This window comes from Martes martes (assembly GCF_963455335.1).
Source record: "Martes martes genome assembly, chromosome: 11".
In the NCBI taxonomy this organism is placed as follows: Eukaryota; Metazoa; Chordata; class Mammalia; order Carnivora; family Mustelidae; genus Martes; species Martes martes.
Genome location: NC_137899.1, coordinates 43,713,729 through 43,737,713, shown reverse-complemented (window position 1 = coordinate 43,737,713; position 23,985 = coordinate 43,713,729). Strand labels below are relative to the sequence as shown.

General features: G+C 43.5%; 1 protein-coding gene across 2 annotated transcripts in view; it reads left to right on the top strand.

Annotated features, from left to right (window-relative positions):
* Window positions 1-23,985, top strand: part of ICA1 (islet cell autoantigen 1) — a 144,172-nt gene that overhangs the window by 117,485 nt on the left and 2,702 nt on the right. The window contains exons 11-14 of one of the 2 annotated variants that reach the window (XM_080818495.1): window positions 2,431-2,493; window positions 2,605-2,637; window positions 12,041-12,310; window positions 21,853-21,942. In XM_080818495.1, the coding sequence (XP_080674621.1) occupies window positions 2,431-2,493; window positions 2,605-2,637; window positions 12,041-12,310; window positions 21,853-21,942 (456 nt within the window). The remainder of the gene's footprint in view (window positions 1-2,430; window positions 2,494-2,604; window positions 2,638-12,040; window positions 12,311-21,852; window positions 21,943-23,985) is intronic. The other variant, XM_080818496.1, reaches the window with a different exon arrangement.

Sequence of the window (23,985 nt, the reverse complement as noted above, 5' to 3'; positions counted from 1 at the left end):
TTTCACTGGGACTTGACTCCTCAGGGGTGCAAGGGAAAGCTTTACAGGTAGTGCGGAGAGAACTGAAATTACCCCAACCCTCTGCTCAGCCTGGCCCTCCGGGGGGGCGTATCCGCCTCTGCAGCACTCCACCCTTCGCTGTGGCAGCCCTTCCAGGAGATAATAGGAGGCAAAGCAGACCCTGGGACTTCCTTTCTCTTCTATGCTTTTCCTCCACCCTCTACCTTCCTTCTGTCTTTCCTCCTACTTTCCCAACAATTTGCTTCACCTACTTTATTCTTCCACTTGACCGCTCCATTTGCTTTTCTCTCATCTACCTTTCCAAAGAAAGCAAAAACCTCTCCCCTGTCTGCCTCTTTAACTTGCCTTCATGTCATCATTTCATGCATGTACACCCTCACTTACTCACATATTTGCTCATTTGTTCAATAGATATTGATTTCAGAATTTTATTTATTTGAGAGAGAGAGAGAGCACACATGAACAGGGGGAGGGGCAGAAGGAGAGGGGAAGAGAGAATCTCAGGCAGACCTTCACTGAGTACAAAGCCAATGCAGGGCTTGGTCTCACAAGAGACTATGACCTGAGCCAAAACCAAGAGCTGGACACTTAACCCGCTGAGCCACCCAGGGGCCCCTGTTCCACAGATAAGGGTTGAGTGCTGCCTGTGTGGCAGGCACAGCAGTAGGCTCTGGGCACACAGTAGTACACCAGATGTATTCAGACCCTTCCCATGATGGGGTTCACAGAACAGGAAGCAGGTGGAAATCTAATAATTTGCACAAGTAATTGGGCAACTCTAACTTTGATAAGAGCTGCGAGGGTCCTGGGCATGTGCAATAGGGAGACTCCACATGTTTAAGGGGCTCACAGATCTAGCTAAGTCAAGTGCTCTTGCAGGAGCTATCAAAGTAAAATTAACAGCCTGGGCAAAGACTGTGAGCCAAGAGGACCAGGAGAAAGTCAGAAGGACACTGTTCTGGAGCATAAGACAGGGAGCAAGTGGCAGAAGAAGACAGAAAAGGAAGCCAACCTGATGTTGGCCACATAAGAGCTCTCTGAGTGTATTGATCCCCACCTCCAGCCTCACTATCATTTGGGTGTCGACAGCATGAATTATGTTGTGGGAATCTAGAAGTATTATAGTTTTGAGGGAAAATGTAAATTCCAGTTTATTATATTTGTTTTCTCAAGTTACATGTCAATATAAATCATGTCTTTATATGAAAGAATCAAATTTTTTCTTTCTTTGTGTAGTGTGTTCACTTGTTTGTGGTATTTGCATAATATTTTGAGATTGCAAATGTTGATCACCTTGTTTTAGGTATACATAGAATGGAATCCACCATAATGAAGTGTCATCTGTCTTTTATTTTGTGACCTGCAGAAAGTCTAATGTACGTGTGTGCAAACCCGAGGTTTATTTTATTTTTTTATTTTTTTATTCACCTAGGAGAGAGAGTGAACATGAGTAAGGGGGAAGTGTCAAAGGGAGAGGGAGAAGCAGACTCCCCAATGAGCAGGGAGCCCGAAACAGGGCTAGATCTTAGAACCCCAGCATCATGACCTGCGCCAAAGGCAGATACTTAACCGACTGAGCCGCCCCAAGCAAACCAAGTTCTAAGACTATTGTATTGTGTTGTATATACACACACACACACACATGCATATACACAGATACATACTTAATTACTTAGAGTGGTTTTTAGTTTACAGAAAATTGGGCAGAAGGTACAAAGATCTCCTTATATCCCCTATCCCTACATGTGCATTATCAACATCCCCTACCAGGGTAATACATTTCTTATAATCGATGAACCAACACTGACCTATCATTGCCACTCATGGTTTACATTAGGGTACACTCTTGGCGCTACACGTTTTATGGGTTTTGACAAATTTATAATGACACGTATTCATCACTAGAGTATTATACAGAATAGTTTCACTGTCATAAAAGTCCTCTGTGTCTCCTTGTCCATCTCTCCCTTCCTCCAAACACTGAGCAACCACCGATCTTTTTACTGTTAACATAGTTTTGCCTTTTCCAGAATTCTGTATAGTGGGAATTATGCTGTATGTAGCATTTACAGACTGATTACTTTCACTCAGTGATCTGCCCTTTTTATTTTGGCCAGGTCCCAAATGGCTGAGGTTTGTAGCACCATCAGTAGTCAGTTACTTAAATCACACTTTTGTCCATGAAAGGAGAATTGTTAGGTCGGTGTCATATAGTTTTCTACCAAACAAATCAAAGATTCAAGGTTGTTAACTCAGAACTCCTTGAGAGCCAACAGCTTGAGCAGAATATAATCTCAGGACCCCTGCTTCTGTGTGAGGAGCTGTGTGTTTACCTTACACCGCAAGACCATATGAACACATACCCCATTCTGAATTGGTGATAACCAAATGCATGTGTTCTATTTACAGCTGAAGATGGAAAAAGCGTTTTATCTGCCTTAGACAAAAGCTCTACACATAATGCATGCTCAGGTAATCTAGATTAAGGAAAATGACTCAATTTTAATAAATTTGACAAACTCCTTACAAAATGAAACTGACTCATAATTTTGTTTTCTTTCCCCTCTTCTATTGGACCTGTAGATGAACTATTAGACATGAAACCCGAGGAAGGTGGTAAGATTTATACATTTCTTTAGGGTTATAATTTAATTTTTAATACCATTTTTATTAGGAAAATGTAGTGTTTATATTTTGAATAGCTTTGCATTCCCAAGCAAATTGTTTTTAGGTGACTGTCATTTGTCTTTATAAATGACTTTAAATATGCTCAAGCACAAGTTAGTATATATTTCTTAGTATATATAAGTTAGTATATGATTTGTCATCCTTAGTTTAATTACATAATGTTCAAACTCCTAAAACTAAGTTATGACATCACAAGTCATATGCTGTAGTAGAGAAAACATGATTCATGGAATCAGACCTGGGCTTGACTGTCAGTTCTACTATAAAACTATCTGTATGGCCTTAAGTAATTTGCTTCATGCTTGAACTCCTTCAGCCTCCATTGCTCTCATTATAACATGGAACCAACAGCAACAGTCTTGCTGGGTTGTTGTCAGAATTGGAGATCATGTATATGGAGGGTCTCTTGTGGCCTCTGACAGAAGGACACTCTTGAGATGGGAATCAGTTGAGATAATAGCACTAGAAACATTGTGCTGCATCTACACTGAGCCTTAGTTAAACAGAGGAAGAGTTTGCCTGGCTAGGGCACCCACCCAAGTTCAACAGACCTAAAATTGCTTTACCAATAACTACCCCCCCCCCCCCCGCCAAGAAAAGAGAGTCCAGAGGCATGGATCTGGATGAGTCACTCATTGTCTTAAGTGACCCCAGGAATTTGAGTGCGTTCAGCCTGGTAGAACCGTTGCTTTCTGTCCTACCAAGTGTTAGCTTCTGATGATTTATCATGAGTCCAAAATACCCCTGAGATTCTGAGACAAACTCTAGTGCACCCTCTGTCCTGGGTGGCTGGTTCACAGCCTGCCCTGGTTTTACAGGTTTCTCATAGGACTGGAAATGGGGCAAGATCATCCTGCAGGCCCCAGTTAACTAGGGCAGACAATTTTCTCTACTCAGTTTGAGCTTGATTGGGGTTTAATCTCCAAAGTGTGAGAGGATTAACGTCTGGCAAACAGAAGGCATTGGTTAAAGTTTTTTCAAAATTGGAAAGGCAGTAGAGCTCCTGCATTAGGTTTCCAGGGTTTAGGATTATCGACTTGAGGGAAGAAACCTGCTTTCCTTACTTATTTCTCACTGCAGGCAATACACTGTACAATATCTCATGAATGTCCCTGTGTATTTTTGTCACAATGACTACTTATTTGTAAATATTGCATTCGCATCAGATTATGAAAGTAAAAAGTGAATAGTTAAAAGCAGACCGTCACTACCTGGCCCCCATTTTTTTTCTTTTTTTCTTTTTTTAAGATTCTATTTATTTATTTGGCAGATAGAGATCACAAGTAGGCAGAGAGGCAAGCAGAGAGAGAGGAAGGGAAGTAGGCTCCCCGCTGAGCAGAAAGCCTGATGCGGGGCTCGATCCCTGGACTTTGGCATCATGACCTGAGCCGGAGGCAGAGCTTTAACCCACTGAGCCACCCAGGCGCCCCTGGCCCCCATTTTCATAAAAATGTTTCCCCTTGGCTATAAGGATCAGTTACTTTGATGAATTAAAGGAAAATTTCTTACACGTTGTTGTTCTTTTTTTTTTTTTTTTTGGAGGGGGAAATATTTCAGTCTTGCACAGGTGGGCTACGGACAATAATATAACACTCAGTAGGGGCCCACCATCTAGTTTTAGCAAATCTCCACATTTAGCTGGTTCTTTGTAATTATATGTATATTTCAGCTTGTTTTGGTAGGAAGATTGTTATTTCTCCTTTTGCCAACCTCTTGTTTATGTAATTTGTTCTTTGCTTTTATTAACTCTTATTTAACTTCATTATTTTAATAAACATAATTTTTGAATTAGGTATATTCACATTGGTACATGATAATGATAATAAAACTGTAGGCAAAAGAAAACTCTGACTCCCATTTCTGCTCTTCTCTATTCCAGTATTCCCATCCCCATTCTATCCTCCTGGCATTTCTTTATGTACGGCACAAGCAAATATGAATCTGTTTTCTCATGTTTCCCCCTTCTTACAAAATGGGTTCTTGCTTTTGGATTTTGACTTTCAACTTGGGTAGTAAAGGTACAACAAAAACTCCTGCAGTAGCTGTGCATTTCTTCGCAGAATTAAATCAGAAATGCTACTTCCTGTGATATATGCTTACTTTCATAAACTTCCTCTAGAGCATGAGCCATGAGTACACTGGAATAAGACTGATACCTTTCCACCTATTTAGAATTTTTATATCTCAATGGTTTATAGTTAACAGTCTCTGTTTCACAGAATAGAGGCTCATGCCCTTTTTTGGAGCACTCACGCAATTCTAACAATAGAGAGGTGAATATATTCTTCTCCAGAATGTTTACTTGTTTTCAGGCAGAAAAGTTGATTTACAGACTGTCTCAGTTAAATGCAGTGTGATGTAATCTCTCGTTTCCCTTTATCACTGCCAACCCATAAAGCCCTTCTTGAGGCGTGAGCCGTGCTTTGTCACTATCTGACTCTTCTGCATCGGCAACCCCTCGGGCAGCATCAGCTTAAAGATTAACGTGACCGCAAGTACAGAAATACTCTGTCAGAGCACAGAACTTGCAGCGACTGAAGAAAAGAGCACACGATAATTAGTTGACTTCAAAATGTGCCCTTCAGAAAACTGCCAGAAGGCCCAAATCCTGAATTAAAGCACTGATTGTAATATGCAAGACATTAAACAATCAAGAAATAAAAAGAGCTTAATCCAGGGATGGCTGCCTTTATAGGACTTGGGGGCTATAAGCTCTAGCACCCTGCTGCTTGGAGGCCAGTTCATTCCCACTGGTAATTCTGTTAGACAAGTAATGGCCAAGCTGTGGCACAATGTTATCAGAAAGCAAACTGCTTATAACAACAAGGAGACAATTCTCCCGGAGCCGTTGTGCAGAAAATCACTCTGATTCAGTGTCATAATGAAATGTGTTTTCTCCTACTAAATAGATAATATAGATAGAAAACCAATATTTGGCCAGTTGTTAAAAATTTTTAAGTAAAAAAACAACAACAACAACAAAAAAAAAAAAACTGAGTGACATTTTCCAATAACTTGAAAGTGGCCCTAAAATTGCCTTGTGACCACATGTGACAATCCCAACCTCAACTCATGAATTAGTTGTAACATGTAGAAGTTTTTGTGTTCCTCAAAGTTGGGCTAGCAGAAAGGTAACTGAACTGAAAGCGGTGGTATAAAGTAGAGAGACTTAGATGAACTTAGCACACCTAAATCTCATTACTTGGATTTATCCAAAAGATCCTTTTCTAGGACAGGGTTAACTGAAATTTTTAAGAATTTTAAGTGTACACATTACAATTAAAATGTATTGTCTTCTGCCATTTCTTTGGTTACTACTTGCAAACTTGTGATTCTAAATTCTGGTCAATAATCAGAACAACAAAGAAGGTCATTCAATAGCTCACTTAGGTCTGGGTGCAGATCTTTAGCCCTTAATAGTAATATAAGTTGATGTCCCCATGCCTCGTTTCCCAAGATGTCCGGGACTATCTCTTGCTGTTCTCCGTATAGAGCTGACCAGGGATCTCATTGCTTCCTCACATGTAGTGAGGCAAAGACTAAGCTTGTTATCTTTTCTCATCAACTTTCCCTTCTCCTTGTCTCTCTCACCATTGGAGGATGAAATCCCGGTTTTGGTCCTTTCATAAAATAATGGTGCACTTTTAAAGCCAAAGACTCTACCGTTCTTACTTGATCACCATGGAGTATTGTATATGGTGTCAAGGTTCTCAGTAAATTGCTTGCTTGTTAAGCTCTTATGCTGAAATGGAGGACCAGGGCTGGGGATCATCAAGTAGTATTTTTTTAATGTCTCCTCGGGGTCTAGCACTGTTGGGATTTTTGTTTTCATTTTTTTGGAGGGTGTGTGTATGTGTGTATCCCAGAGAGTGAGTGGAGATGGGTTTCCCCCCATCTGTTGTTATTATTAGTTGTGTCTTTTTTCACCAAAAGGGAGTTTTTAGAAGTAGTATTCTTGGATTCCACACCAGTACAATTTGTTACCAGAGCCTTTTATAAGGATGAATACTTTTTCTCGTTAGACATTTTTGTACGGTGGTTTCCCACCTCATCGTTCTCCCCCATACTCTCTGTTGGGAGGTGTGAGGGCTGTGTTGGTTGTTGGGGTTTTTCATGTGTACTGCAAGTGTGCAGCCTTTACATTAGTCATAATGCTGAGAGTGGGGACCAGGGAGAAAACCAGAGAAACACAGTCTTCCTGTTTCACACACAGATGAAGGTAACTTATGTGACATTTATCTCATTGTTTTCCTGTGCTCTTATTTTTGGTCTATGTAGCTATGTTTCCATCTTCTGTGTTCCTAATTCATGCTGAGGTCATGAAACTCAGTATGATTTCAAAAATATAACCTGAGTGGGCTGTCACAGTTCCCCACATTTACTTTCTGTCACCTACCCTCTGTCTGAACTTAAGAGAGCTTCCTCTGTATGTCAGTTTTCACTCTGAAAACTCACTGGGTCAGAATCAGTTAGAGTGCATTGGCTCAGAATCTGTTATCCTGGGGAATATTTTCCCGGGGCATAGGATTTTTATTTTTGAACGCTTGTGCAGTGTGAGGCAAACATGCCGAGTGGGTCTGCCATCTCAGCCATTCTGCCATGCTGCCTGCAGCCAAGAGCTTTGCCTGGCTGGCAGTGGAGCCATCTGACCTTAGAAATCCTCAAAACTTTACAAAAGTTTGAATATTCACTTATACATGGCATCTTTAACAGGCTCTGTGCATCTTTAACTGCACTGAGAAAACATCTTGACCTATGAGCCAGGGGTCCCCAGCCAAATAATATGTAACTAATAAATTATATGACCTTGGGCAGGCCATCTAGCTTGGGTGTCTTTTTCCTCATTGGCAAAGTGACTTACAGGTGGTAATTTCCAAGATCCCTTTCAGTTAAGTATGATTCTTCTCTCTAGGCATCTCCCTGGGAGAAAACAGCAGGTTCCCAGACAGGAAGGCAGGAAAGTGTGATTGAGAAATGGCAGATGTGGTGAGGTTTTGCCGAATCGTAGGCTTCCCTGAAGGAGTTGCTAGCAGGGCTGCATTAGAGCTGGACTGCAGAGGTCCTGAATACCACTGTAAGGAGTGTTATAGAGGGAGCCTTTGAAGGTTTTTGAGTAAGAAGTAATAATCTCACAGCTAAACTGAGCAAAGATATACAGTGAGAGGGTGCCTTTTATGGAGTGCCAGTAGGCTTGACAGTGGGCAAACCCCAAAGGACCTTCAAGTCAGGAGTTTGTCATCAGAGTTCAAAAAAACATGGAATTGGAGACGGAGATTTGAGAATCTTCCCAGGTGAGACTTGAAACATGAGAATAGGTAAAATGTTCTGTAGATAATGTAGGAAAGGGAGATATGGTTTAGGAGGAAACTTCAGGGTAACTAGAGTAGGAAGAGGCAGCAGGGACAGTATTGTCAAGGAGATGGAAGGAAGGACATCCAAAAGAGCCATTTCATGGAGACCCCAGGAGATGACAGCATTTCCAGAGTGGGTAACAGGGCAAAGTGCCACAGGGGTTGAGGGCAGAGAAAAGGGGATTGGAATCGGCTGAGAGGATCTCACTGGTAACCTTCAGGAGGGCCACTTAAGTGTGGAGCGGGGGCAGGAGTTTGGCGACAGGCTGCTGAAACAAGAATGGTTGACAAAGTAGAGTGTGTGGCTATAGAAGGAGAAGCAACCAGAGGGGCAATGGTGGGGGTGGGATAGGGTGCCAGAGGAGATAGGAATCACAAGATGGGATGTGCACACATCTTCTGAGGTTGGGAGAGGAAGCCTTGGAGAGAGAGAGGCTACAGATGCTGGAGCTGAATCCCGGTGGGAGCAGAGCAGGCTCCCAGCAGGAGGGGAGAGCGTAGAATGGACTGATGTTACAAAGAAGGAAGGAATGCATGAAGGGTCAGCGTCATAGAGCTGAAGGCTGGGAGGTGAGAACTAGAGTTTGTTGTTGGCCTCTGTTTCTGTAATAACATCAGGAATTATGTTACCCGATATGAGCGTGAACATGGAGACTCAGAAGCCTGCGAGAGCATGAAGGGGACTTGGAGTGGTATCTGTGGGTTTGGCACCTGAGAGCTCCAGGAACCCTGGTTCACTCTTGAAAGATGGGGCACCGTAACCCAGGAGCAATACTTGCTCAGCTCCCTGGGGAGAAGCCCTGACTCCACCTGTGCTGCCCTTCCCAGGGCTTCACTCAAAGAGCTTATTCTCTCTCTGTGTGTCCCGTTTTCTCACTGTTGAGTTGAATTATTCCCAAAGAAAATGATAGCTTGATTCTTAAGAGCCAACTGACTAGTGTTATTTTTCAAGTCTTGACATGTCTGGTTACAGACCTAAACCTGTCCTTTTCTACTTGTAATTAAGTTTTTCTTACAAGTTATGTATAGTAATTTCAAGCATCTTAATTATCAGGGCAATAATTGGGCTTCCCTATTTTCTGATTCAAGTTAGTGCCAGTTTCAGTGCTTTTAGGAAAGTGATAAGTTCTCTTAGAAAAAATGTCCATTGTGTAGCCTACTTGAACATTTAAATAACCAGGACACTGATAGGCCAAATTCAGTGGTCAACCTCCAACTAAATATTCAGAACTAGCTCTAGACAGTATCATCCTCACCAAGGGTCCTTTTCTCATTTCTGTCAGTAAAGTTGAGTTTGACAGGATACAATATTAGTCAGGAATCTTTTGGTTGGAAGTAACAGAAACCCTTCTCTAAGTAGTTGAGCTTTCAAATTAAAAAGGAAAGATCATATTGGGAATTGGTTCCTGAAACTCCAGACATACAGTGAGGAATTGGCTTCAAGCGAGGCTGGGTCTGGGGCTTACACGGTGTTGTCAAGATTCTCTTTCCAACTCTTGGTGCTGATTTGCCCTCTGTTTGGCTCCCCGGGAGCCTCAAAACTGCATCTATAGAAATTGGAATCTGAATGAGAGACCCTCCTCATTCCTCCTTCCATATATCAAACTCTGGGAAGCCTCTGGCATGTGCCCATCACTGAGCCAGTCACCATGGCCTGTGAAATGGGGGATGCTGGCCAGCCTAAGTGAGGGGTGTTGGGGCACCGTACATGGTGTCTTACCAGGATCCTGTGGAGAAGGTGTTTCTCAAAAGGGAAAACTGAAGAGGAGGAGGGAAGGGATGCTAAGTTAACGAAACCCACAGAAGTCCCAATACCCTCCCACACAACCTAAACAGTAAAAACAAAGAGCTTTTGCAGTTTCTGGTTGTTTTTGGAAAGCTCAAAGTTTATTACTTATCATTGCTGATGTTAGTCACGATCTTCCCTGGACTGACATCTTGATGAAAGCAGGGAAGCCTCTCCCAGGGTTTGACTGAGCACGGGGCTGTGAAGTGACTTCGGGAAGTGCCCATCTAAAGTCATCCCTTCCTCTAGAGTCTACTCTTTGATTGGAGTTGGCGCCAATAAAACAGGTTTGACTCAGCAATCATCTGGTTTCAGTCAGGCCAGAAAGTAAACCACGAGAAAAGGTTTGGGTATTCCAGTCCCAACTGAAAGAAGAAAGTACGGAGATTTGTGAAGTTAATATGTGTAAAGGGAGTGACCCGGAGAGAGGTTCAGAGAGGGAAGGAGGGGGTTGCATAGCCAGCTGCATGTTGAGGGACACAGCCAAGCTTCCTGCCTGCATTCACATACCCATGTATGGTTACATGTTGTTACATGGTTACATGCTGTCCTTCTGCCCACCTGCCCTTCCACCACTCACAAGCCAAGGTGGGTCCTGGCTGCCCACCCTCCTCCTACAGAACTGTCTCGCAGCCTGTTTACTAAAATGCCATTTCCCTCATCTACTCACCACCCCACATTACAGGCTACGTTTCAGTGCAAATTTCTGTGATAACACAAACAATAAGAATACTGAAATTAGACAGTTGTCCAATTGAGGTGATATTTTGCTGCTATTTTTAAACCATAGTGATAGGAGAGTGTCTGGACTCCTCCCTTCCTGGATATATAACTAGTCTGCCTAGCACATCAAAAATCCTCTCTATCAGAACACCATTGTATTAAGTGTGGTTGAAAGTGTGGTTGAAAATAGATTAAAAAAAAATAGATTTGGTAAAGCTGACAGATAAGCTGTATTCCTTTAAAAAAAAAGCTGTCACTTACTAATTACCTCATATATTTGAGGAAAACTTGTTAATTTCACTTAATATGACAGTATCAGAATTGCAATGTAGCACAGAGAAAATATAAATCATGATTATTCCTTCTCTTTGTGACTTCCGGCAATGTTTGCAGTTTCCCTGTGGCAATTAGATACTACAGCAAAACCACAGTTAATAAGACCATCCGTCCTTAGTGTTCAAAATAGGTGGAAAACCCAGAGAAAAGTCTTGTAGCTTTTCTGGTTAGCGATGCCCCCATTCTACTTGCGTTCCCTGTTAGTATTTTGTCAGTGTTCATATTGTAAGAATGGATCTCTTCTTTAAAGTCTCCCTTGTGGATAAGCAATGAGATTTTAAGGTGTTTTTCTTTTGGTCTTCCTGACAATGCTTTAAGGTGGGCGTTATTCATATTATAATTTACAGGTGAAAAAACAGAGGCCCGGAAGAGCTAAGGGTCTTGCTGTAGTCACACAGCAAGAATGGTCTCAGGCCTTCCCCTCTGGTCTTGAACTCATTCCAGAGCTGTGTCTCTGGCAGATCCAATGTTTGCCCTGTTTTCCCGTCATTCTTTCACTGCTGCCCTCAAGCACACCAGACCCACCTTTCCTTTGCTTTGGCAAGGACTTGTGGTTGGGTTGCAGTCAGTTGCAGCAAAGGAGAAGGGAAGCCAGCGGCCTTCTTTGGTCATCAATGGATGTCCTGACATCCTCCACTCCTGCCCAGTGTGTGGCAAGGGTCCTCACCCCATCCTGGATGATAGGGCAGGCGCCCACATGGTGTGTTGGCTGTGGATTTAGGGCTTATTGTGTGAGAAGATTCAGGAAGCTATGCAAACAAGGAACGAAATTCTCTCACATGCCTTCAAACCTGGCTTTTCTTCCTGTTTGAGAAATGTTTTGGTGATAAATTTGCTTTTACATTAAGAAACAAACAAAACCCTCAAGTTTTGGTGGAAACTGTTTCAGTACAATTCTAATGGTGCTCAGAAACAGAACTTGCTTTGGAGGAACAGAAATGAGGGACCATGGGACTAGAAATTGAATTCCGAAATTTCTTAAGAGAAGCTCTAATGAGAATAATTTATAGCTTGATAAACTTGTTCTTAAATCTAGCCATTACCCAGTCTGTCCCATCCCAGCCCTCACTGCATTTACTCCCCAGGGCTTTGGCCCTGGGTGGTGAGGTGTTTTGTGCTCTGTTACTTTGATCAGCTTGCCTAGGCCCAATGGCAGCGACCCCAGAACCTGAAGGTGCTGACAAAGATGACCTGCTGCTGTTGAGTGAGATCTTCAATGCTTCCTCCCTGGACGAGGGTGAGTTCAGCAAGGAGTGGGCAGCTGTGTTTGGAGACGACCGGCTGAAGGAGCCAGCGCCCACTATGGCCCCAGGAGAGCCAGACCCCCGGCCCCAGACGGGCTCAGGATTCCTTCCTTCGCAGCTTTTAGACCAAAACATGAAAGACTTACAGGCCTCACTACAAGGTATGTACCATGGGGATTGAAATAGGGTTTTGTTGTGTTTTTGGTTTTTTTTTGGTTTGTTCGTTCTTTATTTTTAATTCAAAGGCCTCTTTCTTCCTTCTTTGTCTTTTTTTAATGTCTTCTGATTTTTATTTCATATCTAGTGTCTTTTTGTTGCTGTTTTTTCATCTTTGTATTTTTCTTTTATATCCAGTGACTTTTTAGTTGAAATCTCAGAATCATATTCCACTTTTAAAATATGTTATAGGGTGTAAGATCTCTTCCTTCTCATCATTTTCTCCTCATGTTCACATTTTTTTAAAATAAAAGGTTAGAGAGGTGGCCCACATTCTTACTGTCTTGCTCTGAATGTTGACTTTTGACCGGCATACTTCAGAGACTCAGATTGTCTTCACAGTCATGACCTTATTGGCTTGGCCATTCCTGTCTGGACAGTTCTCCACATTGCTATAGTCATGCCATCTTTCTGGGTGCCAAGTAACATCCCATTGGGCTTCTTAACTCTTCTCACATTGAATTTTATCTTGCTTCTTGCTGTCTGTCCTTCCTGGCCCACCCCTGCCCTGAGGATGCTCTCAGCTGAGCTGTTCCTGTTGTGTCTGAAACACGTGGCCCAACAGCCCCCATGCTTGTCGGCCACCACAGAAATAACAGTTGCCACACGGATCATCTGTGGTCAGCAACACTGGTCAGGGTGAAAGGCATCCTGGCTGAGAACTACCGGCCCGGGGAACACATCGATTTAGAGTGCAGAACTCAAACTCAGATTGAAATAGAAATTTTGAGTTTCTAAACAGACCTTGGGAAGAAAACGATTTTCTAGTATTTCAACGCTTTTTTTCCCTTCTTTCATGTCACTTTAATTGTAAGACAGGCATCACTATTAGGAAATTCTCAAATTGTTCTGGTTTTTCCGTGAATTTAGGCTATCTCCTTAATAAGTGTTTATCTGGCACTTAAAGCTGAGAACAAACAGCAGAGCTGGAATGATTAAGTAATTATGAGCTATTAAAAAAAAACCTCAGGTCTTTGGAGATGAGATCATGGACACAGCAAGAGTTGGTGGGCAAGACCAAAAAAAAAGGTCTTCCCTCTTTTTTTAATAAAATACACCATTCCTTTTATTGTCTTCTGTGAGTCCCGTTTTGTAGCCATATCGTTTATTTAGAGTTAGAGATAGGAGGGATAAATAGAGTCCAAAAATACTTCACCCTGAGTCTCACCCCTGGGTTTCGCCATCTCTCCCACGGAGCTCCAGAGGAGCAATGCTGCCAGTGACTGGAGTTTCACCCCCACCCACCTGTGGTGGAGGTGCTGACAAGCCGTGGGAGAGTTGGAAGCCCAGAGCCAGGATCCACTACTCAGATCTTGGGGCTGCTGGAGACTCTCCAGCTGTGCAACAGGATGAACCCCACTCATGCCCCCAGCTATAAAGACCCACAGGAATGGTGGTGGCAGTGCTCCCCCTTAGCTGGGGTGGCTGAGTGTCACTCACTTGTGGGTGGCGCCCACTGACAGCTGAGAAGTCAAAGCTCCATGCCCTCTTCCTGAGGAGGCAGTGAGATCTCAGCTCAGGGCCCATGTTATGAGAGGCTCCTGAGAGTTACTACAGGAGCCGTGGCAGTGGACTTCACCATTTAACCTTGTCCCAGATCCAAGGAAACGGCACTGGCGTATGCTTGGGGCTAAGGAGGGAGGTGTTCTGACGGTGAGAAATATAAGCTGGCTGTAGAAAGAGGCATTCTTGTACTGGTAGACCAAGGGAGGCCATTTGTTTCTCCTTGATTCAACAGAGATTTATCAGGTCCTTCTGGGTCCCAGGCACTGGAGAGTCATCTGAGAACATAACAGAAAAGGCTTCTGCCTTCCTGGAACTCACGTTCTAATGAAGAGTAGATAATGAGCAATACACATTGTAAAGAAAAATCACAGACTAGGCTAGAAATTGATCGGTATTAAGGAGAAAAGGAAAAATAGTACCAGGAGATAATGTTGGGCGGATGGCCAGGCAGGTCAGGCTGTAGAACTAAGTAGGATTCTTATTGAGAAGATGAGATCTGAGCTGACTTGCAGGAGGTGAAAGAATTGGCCATGGGGAGATGGGGACAGAGGGAACACAATACTCGTCAGTGCCTAAGGCAGCACATGCCTAGTGTGGTCAAGGGTCTGCAGGAAGAGCTCTGTGCCTGGAGTGAGGCAGGGAGGCAAAGGCTTGGCCCTACAGGGCCTCCTGGCCTTTGGAAGAACCTGGGCCTTTTGGGGGGCCCAAGCAGAATTGGGAACCATCACAGTATCTTGGACTGCCGAGGGACATGATCTGATTTACCACTTAAAAGGATTATCCTGGCTGCTAAAGGTTTCCTTTTTTTCTGCTGGTATTCTATGAAGACCAGTGTTAAAGGAGTTGTTTTATATCCTCTGATTATCGTGTTTCCTTTGCATACCAACAGCCACAAATTGAATGTCTATGGAACTCAAAATGACAGGGGAAAAAAAAAAAGTGGAACCTAAGTGTTTGAAAGAGGAAGCCCATTTAGCTTCTGCCACACCTATGGATTCCCAGCAGGTGATCCCACAATTCCAGCCCTGATGCTGCCCTGATGGCAGGGAACCTTCCAAACAGGTGTGGTACAAATAAAGAACAGGCACCCTGCTTCGATGACCGATCATGTTACCCAGTTACAACCACGTTCTTTGCTTTTGCCAGACTTTCCCTACCCACCAAAAAAGAAGAAAAGATGAGTATTGGCTCTAGATTTTTTTTACTTCCATGGTCTAGATAAAGCCCATCTATATACATGAGTTGCAAAACATCTGTTAACCTTCTGACTCCTCGTATTGAAACTGCTTCCCCTGATTATCCAGATCATCTCAAAACCCAAATTAAATAAACAATGGAAACAAATAAGTATTCAAACACAGCATGGAGGAGAAAGGCTCGCCGGCATGTTGGTTTAGTGGAACAAGCAGTGGCAGAGAGTTAACTTACCTAATCCTCACCACACCCTTCCCAGGCAGGAACTATCATCATTTCCTTTTTAAGGCCCCGGGAAACTGAGGAACAGAGGAGCTAGGTAATTTGCCTGAGATCATACATCTGGTAGGAGGCAAACTGTGAACCCGAGCCATGTGACTCTGAAGTCTGTGCCTTTTCACCATTCTATGCAGTTGTCTCTCTGTACCAAGTCTCTGATGGTGAACGTGTTTCCTCAGTGGGTTTCTTCAGGCCTCTCCTTGGATGCTCCCAGAGGAGGAGGACTTGTGCTTAGATTAGCCTGGCCCTGGGTGTTCTGGACACACACAGAGACCAAGGACAAGTGGTTGCCATGGAGGAGGAATGTGGATGTGGGGAGGCAGGGTCCCTGTCAACCACAAAAATTGGATGATGTTCCAGAATAGAATATTTGAAATCAAGATGATCTATAGAATCTTTGCCTGTGCTAGCAGCCGCCCACACCTTCCCTGTAGTGCCTTCCTGCTCAGTCTCATCTACCATTGTCCTAGTTCTCTGTGAGGTCCAGGTGGGGCTGCATCTTTAAGGTCAGAGTGTCAAGAGAACTGAGGGGAAGCCCCCAGGCTCCAGCTCCAGCAACCTCTGTTCTTCCACAGGCTGCATTTCTCTCCCCTTCTCCCTCCTCACTTTTCCTTCACCTCTTCTATCTCCTCTCTTCTTTATCTCCCCATTTTTCTTCTGCTGCCCTCCCTCCTTTCTTTGTCCATTCTCCTCCCTCTACTCCCCTGTGCTCTGGGAGAATAGAATGGAAGGGGAGATTTAGTAACATAACAATTATATTTTCCTCTTCCCCCCCTCCCCAACCACAACTTCAGGTTCTAGGAGAATAAAACAAAGCAAGTTACATTTAGGATCAGGCTGGGCTGGACATTTAAAAGAGGAATTGATTTTATGTAGGATCTCTAAGAGTTTCTGAAATTACCAGCGTGATAAGGGCTGGGGTTTCCTGTGTCATACAGAGATGAGAAAATTCTACCTTCCGGAGGCCTCTTAATGTGACTAGAAAGAGAGCTGACCAGAGGGGTTGCCCGAGGTGGAGACAAGGTAAGGCTGATAAGCCTCACTTGAGATCCTTTTCCATTCTCCACCAATACCCCAAATTTAACTTAGAAATAGGCACTGATACTGAAAAGACTACCATCTGCTCAAAATAAATGCACCAGGACATCTTTCAATTTAGGATTCTGCAAACCAAAGTTAGGAGTCTTGTTCCACATTCTCACAAACGTACAGCCCTGCGTTCCTTCTGGCTATTCTTTTGTTTTACACCATGCCTAGGTGCTATTACCATCTGGGTGGGTTTCTATTTAAGGCTAATGTAATATCAAGCTTTGCATTATCTCAAATTCACCTTTCCTCAAACTAAGCTCACCTCTTGCCATTCCTGGCTTAAGCTGGTTCCAGAAAACTGATATTCCTGGGACTCAGACGATGAGAAGGAGAAGACTGCAGGGGGTAGTTAGAGTTACACGGGGTAGGCACTCTCGGCATGAGCCAACAGAAGTTTTGTTCCCTTAGAGAAGCGGCTTATGGAGGAGCATCTGCAGGTCTTGGGTATGTGCAGAATTTAAGTGCCTCCATTAATCCATGGAAGGAGACTTGATGACCATCTATCTACTCCACCCTCATTTTATAGGTGAGGAAGTCAGGAAATCCCAGAGAAGTCTTGCAACTTGCCAGGTTGTTGCAATTTTATATCCACCATTTGCATAAATTCTAAACTCCTCAGCTTGGCTTACAAGGTCCTTTAGAACCTGACCCCAGTCCCATTGCTGCCTACACTTCCCACACCTTTACTTAGCATGACTTACTAACCTTGTTTTGCCGGAGACCCATGTATTCTGTTAGTAAGCTGGACTCTAGCCATATCAAACTTGAATGTGTCTGGCACATGCTCTCTCTCCTCCTTAGAGCACGTCTCCCACCTCACACCCATGATGCTTGCTTTCCCTGGTTAAGTTCTCATCCCTCAGGTTCTCAGCTTCAATATCATTTCATCCAGGGAGCCTTCCTTGACTCCCTCTCCCCACTACCCCTGCCAGCAGTCCCGGTTAGGTGTTTCTGCCTCCATTCCCTTTACAGCCAGTACTTAGTCATTGCTCTTTTCTCACAACATTGTAAGACTGGTGTAATTTTCTGTCTCTTGCTTTTGGTTGTCATGGGCCAGGCCCATGTTTGCGTTGCTCACTATCGTATTTCGAGAACATGGCTGAGGGCCTGGAATAGATGTTTAAAAAAAAAAAAAAAAAGACTGGATGGATGGATGGACGGATGGACGGACGGATGACAAGAAGAGAGAGCGAGAACAATAGACACTGAATCACTAGATGAAAAGAAAGCAATCCTAAACTAATCTCAGGGGGTTGCTCCTCATGTCTGCTGAGCTGTACTAAACTTCAGATTCAGCTTGGATTTATTGGTGGCCTGCTCTCTAGCCTCTGTGCTCCCTGGTTCCACCTAGTAGATCCCATTTTATTCATACAACAGCCTAATGAGGCAGAAACTTTTATCCACCCTTTGCAGATATGGAAACTGGGGGCCAGAAGGGGGAAATGTGGATGGCAGGGTGGTGCTTGGCTACCATGACTGTGGTGTTCCCACTTTCCCCTTCACTGCCCACCCCACCTCAGTGCCCCCCAGGCTGTGATCATCAACCCAGCCCAGGCTTTTGCTCTCCCAGCTAGTGAAATTACCTTCATGGTAAAGTGCTCCTCTGGATGGTGTTTTCTTGGCTTCACTCGCTGCTCTAGCAGGCCAGTGTTATTTCTGGCCGATTTATATTTTCCCTTATGTAAGTAAAGGGGGCAGGATTGCTCCAATAAAATTTTATATGTGTTTCCTGCAAATGGGTAATACAGTTGACATATCAAAGCATCTGTGAGCTAGAATCGTCATTTTGTTCACAGAGCTCTCCGTGCTGGCTCTGCAGCCCTCACCCTTCACCACCCTCTCCTGACACAATGACTCTAAGATGGGGAGACATCTTCCTAGCCACACCTTCATGTCAAAAAACGCCTCAGCCAACTAACACGAACTAGAGAACAGTTGATGGCAATTACAGGAATATTAGCTACACTAAGTTCTCTTTAAATAGCATTTTTTCCTGACAGAAGCCAAGACATTTGAAATCTGGCTTGGCATTCCATCCATAATTACTCTCATTGCACGCCTCCCCTAAATAATTCCCAAAGTGATATGAGTGAGCATGACAAGGCAACTGAGCTTAGTGTTTTCTTTTCTTTCTTTTCTCTTAGCTGGTGTCCCAGCCATACCATGTTCTCCCCTCATGCACATATGTTGTTAGACTTACCCTTAATAGCTGTTCTGGGGAAACAATGTGACTTGGCAAACTCACTGTGGTTTCTGCCTCTTACTATGGGGCAAAGGAATAATGATCCCCTGTGTCTTTGTGAAAATTCTGAGGGATGCTGTCCCTGCCATCTTAGGCCCCAACGAGGGCTTGTCTTCAGACTCTTTCTTCATGTCCTTTGCTGTAGAGAAGCCCTCAAATCTGTAGATTCTAGATGTTACTTGTATGGTACATGAATGTTTAGGCAAGCAATTAAATTAAATCATCTGTAGTTAACAAATGAATCCAATTAGAAGCCATTTATTGTTTTTATAAAGGAATATGCCATTATAATCCTTGAAGTGACGGGCTTGAAATGTGATTTATATTTCTGGTTCTTTTAAAATATGGCTTGATTATGGACAGTTTATTTATTTATAACCTTTTGGGAACATGTCCATTACGTAAAGTGAGGGAAGCTCCATTTTGACATGTGGATTTATTTCTGCATACTTTAGGAATGTGTTCCATTTTGTACTATGAAAAATACAATGCTTTGAACCTGCCTTGCTTTTCGAACGTTCTCTGCAACCATTTAAAAAAATGAATGTTGTGCATATTTTTGAAGTGGGAAGAATTATCTCGTTGAGTTCCCACCATATCAAATAGCATCCAGAGATCAGGGAGGGGTTGACTTCTGTACCTGTCATTTGGCTTTGGTCTGAGTCAGTTGAGATTCTCTCTGGAAGTGTGGGCCTCCTTGAACTCAGAGAGCTTCGTGGGACTGAAGAGCTTAAAACCACAGGACCTGAGGAGGTGGGTTTTTGAGACCGACCCCTCTGTTTCCTAAGAGGGCCTCTGTCTTTGTCTGGCTCTGGCCTCAGCCAAGATGACCTGATCCAGATGGACATGGTGACCCTTGCAGCCTCCTTGGAGGCCACCTGTGACAGTGCTTCCCAAACTTGCACATGCATAGCAGTCACTGGGGGGTTGTTGAAACAGTTTCCTGGGCTCGCCCCCTAGGAATTCTGATTCACTGGGTCAGAGTTGGCCCTGGGAACTTGCATTTCTAGCCAGCTCACAGGTGGTGCCCATGCTGCTGGTATGAGAACCACACTTTAGAAGCCAGTGCTGTAAGAGGTTGAGGCCAGGCTTGCAGGGCTTGGTAGAAAGGTTCCGTGGGTCTTGACTGCATTTGGTGTTGGGGACAGGGTTGTAGGGAAAAGGGTAAAATTTACTCAGTTACATTCTACCTCTTTCAGCTTTATTTGGCATACGGTGGATCCCCGGCTCTAACTTCCCACATTTACCACTGTTTTATGTGATTTGTTCTGAGAAGTAATGCTCATGGGCCAGTTATCTAGGAACTAGAGAAGTTATGTTACTCCTGGATTCCATCGAATACTGGTCAGTTTTACAAACAAACTTCTTTTTTGAACTGTAATTTACATACCATAAAAACCAGCCATTGTAAGAGTGATGCAAGGATTTCTAGTAAATTTATATTGTGCAATAATCACTGTAGTCCAGTGTTAGAACATTTCCATTATCCCAGAAAGCTCCATCAGAATCTGGTGCTTTTAAATGTTTATGAATTATGTTAACAACATATTCAAGTACCTTTCCAATGAATAGTAATACTCTTTAAAACCCCTCTCTATGTTCACATTGTCTTAGATCCAGTAGATAGAGCTCAGGCCTCCTGTTTCCTTTGTCACTGGTTAGTCTTCATAGAGAAGTTTGCATGCCACTTGCCCAAAATGAAAAAACTCAGTGAGTATTGTAGCATCTACGGTGCCAAGCATTGTTTTGCCGTCTCTTACAATAATGCTTCATAAGTGTACTTCTCATGGTTTAAGAATATTCTCCAAGAGTCTATCCTAATCCAACAGTCATCATGTGCCAGATGGTGCAGTAAAGGATGCACAGATGAAGAATATGTGGTTCCTGCCTTCAGGAGGCTCACAACTCTAGGAGGTGACACAAAAATGCAAACTAATAAATATAGTAAGATTTGCTAGGTAAGTCCCCTATGAGGCATCTTAGAATGATGGCAGGGGAAATAAATAGCATGAAATTCTGTCATTGTTTTTGGCATATACCCCGTGACTTTCTTGCTCCAGAAATTGCTTTCACTGCCCCAGCTGAACTGTGAGATCCAAACATGTTGTCTCATGAGGGCCTTAGCAGAGACAAAACGTTTTCTGAAGAAGATGCTATAACCAGAACATCCCAGGAAAAGGATACAGTTTTAACAATGCTGGACCCAACAGTGGTGCATCATCTGATGGTCTGTGTTTCACAGTGAGAATCAAGAATGGACTTAGTCCATAACAGCGTTCCTATACTGACTGCATCAGGTATTTTGGAGGACATTGAAGAAACAATTTCTTGTCTCACTGAGAAGAGAGAACGTCCGCACCAAGAATTAAAGCAGACATGCAAAGTATTTGGTTAAGTTCTAAATTAAATAAAAGCCAGGCCCGAACATCTAGCACACATAGTGAAGGCCCTGGGAAATGAGGCTTGCCTCTCCCAAAGCAGGACTGCCGAATGCAAAATGCCACGTCCACAAGAGGGGCAGGCAGGGTGCAGGGATGTTAGGGAATGTTGGGTTTCACAGGCTAAATGCCACTGTAAGGTACAGCATCATGTTAAAGGGGGCTTTCTTTCCCCTCACATATTTGGACTAGACTACCACTTATTTCTGTGTATTAACTAAACTTCTCAATTTGAATTAGCTGTATAGAAAATAAATGTTCATAATGGATCATGATGAAGTAGAGAAGACCCACAGTTTATTAATTATATTGCTACATTTACTGGTGGTCACTTTTTAAAGCTTTCTCCATTTATGACAGAAAGGCAAGGCACTTAATTTCCTTGGAATGTTATGTGTAATCTTTGGTGTGACCATGACATCATGTTATTTGAGAAGAAAAATGGGCATAGAAAAAAAAATGTCTTAACCTTAGCAATTTCACACACAAAAAATTTATTTTTCAAAATCCAATATTTTCCCTAATTTTCCGTACTTATGAGTTGGGCATGACTACACATACCTACTGTCCCCTAAAACCTATCCCAGGTATGAGGATCGTGGCAGAAGGGCCTTGTCACACCACCCTTTTCCCTTTCTCTGGAGGCCATTGGGAGTGAGACCATGTGTGCACCCAGCAACTGGTGGGGCAGTGTGCCTGCTCTTCCCTAGACCTAACCACCTTTGGTTTTGAACATTAGGCTGGTCAGAGAGCAGTGTCAGTCCTCCTCCTACTTCATGGCCAGCACCACAGGCAAGCAGTCCAAATGACAACAGCCCTGCAATGAAAGGTAATACAGTGATTTATGCCCTGGAGATGACAGCTGCCTCAACTGGCCTAACACTATTTTCTGTCTTGCTATACTAATTTCTGTTTGAGCTCCCGAGGGTGCAGATCAGGGGCTACAAGGGTGGAGAGTTTTGCATAATCCTAGGAATTACATTCTGACTTCTTCTGGCCACAGTGTCTTAATTCAAAATTCCCTTTATCAAACCAAATGAGGAGGCATCAAATACCCATCTCCCCATGACTGGGTGCTGCCCGAGATGAGGTGATGCAGCAAGGTAGGAAAGGTCACTGAGGTTTGCTGTCTTTAACTGAAAACACCATTGCCACCACCAAAAGAGGCATTTAATTAGTGCTCCTCAGAAAGAGCAGGCTGTCCTTAGTTACCAAAGGAGGGCCTTTCTTTTTTTTTTTTTTTTTAAGATTTTATTTATTTATTTGACAGAGATCACAAGTAGGCAGAGAGGCAGGCCGAGAGAGACGGAGAAGCAGGCTCCCCGCTGAGCAGAGAGCCCGATGCGGGACTTGATCCCAGGACCCTGGGATCACAACCTGAGCCGAAGGCAGAGGCTTTGAGCCACCCAGGCGCCCAAGGAGGGCCTTTCAAGCTCACTGGGGCTGTTCTTTTTTGAGATATGCCCCCAAAGAGAACATATGCTCAACTGAAGATCTCTGTATTTGCACCTGCCTCTCTCTTCCTTTGGTCATCATCCACTTTCCCTGTGTTGATCACAGGAAGTAACAGGAGATGTCTTTATCATCCGGAAGCATTCCCATGATGTTCTTATAGGTACTGTGCAGTTGCACCTGGTTTCCCAAACTCGAGCAGTGGAGGTCTAGGTGAGGGCTGCCCCCAAAGTACAGTCACCTAACTCTCCTAGCAAGGCCATAGCTATCTCTGAGGGCTGCCTTAGAACTTTGGGAGATTAGGGGGAAGGGGAAGTGGGTACAGCATATCTTTTCTGGAGACATCTTTAAGATATCCTAAATTCCCTGTCAAGACTAGAAATAGGTTCATCCTCTTTAAATCAGTTTTGCCCCATAGTTTCCTGTATGGCCTCCTACATGACTAAGATGAGTTATTCGCTTTTTTTAAAAGTTGTTGCCACTCTACAACCCAACCAAACTATATTGAGATCTCTTAAGTCCCTATCATATCAAATTAAGCCAAGTGTTCTGCAGGCTAATTGCACATGGAATTCAGTTAATGTTAAACAATAATAACTTGCATGTTACCAACTAGCCTTGTTTGCAGTCATTATATGTCTATAATGTATTGATTATATTATGATAAAGTAATCTATGAGATTGTATTTGAAAAGAAAAAAAAAAAAAGACGGGAATCAGAAGTATACCATGATTGGCACATTATCTTACTATTTCAGTGCCAATTGCGTGAAAAGACCAAAGGCCTGTTGATGTGGGATAATCCCACCACCACTCTCCCATTACTCTGCATAACCTCTTAACAGGGTGTCCCACCAACATTTTCCAAGACTCTTTAAGCCAGATGGAAGCACACTCCTAACTGCTCTCAGCGAGGATAACCTGTCAGACATTGTCTTCATGCTTTTGATACTCCCACCTGTTGGGGAAGGGAAAACAGCCTGGGTCATCCAAGCCATTGAACTCTGATCCTCATGTGGAATGATTTATATAGAGAAGAGCCCCCAGCGTATGTAGAAATCACTTGCATCAGGCACTCATTTGGAAATATTCTCATCTGGAAAAGAATTTGGTTTTCTAATTGTGGCATTCGGGAAGTTAGGTCAGGGGGTTCAGAGAAAGAGCAGCTGAAGGGAGTATCCAGTGAGGGTGAAATGGAGGGGATGTGGGGGCAATTTAGGGCCCAGCGGGAGAAGGGGGCATGTCAGAGGCCTCCCTCCTCTGACAGGAGAGGGTGGAAGAAGGCAGTGACCCCGAAAAAAAAAAAGGAGCAGCCAGGCCTAGATGCCAACCCTCCTCTTGGCCTGTTGCTTTGAAGCCTGAGAAGAGGGGCCACAGTGTTTCCCTTGACCCAGCAGATCTGAAAAGATTCCTCCGGTGG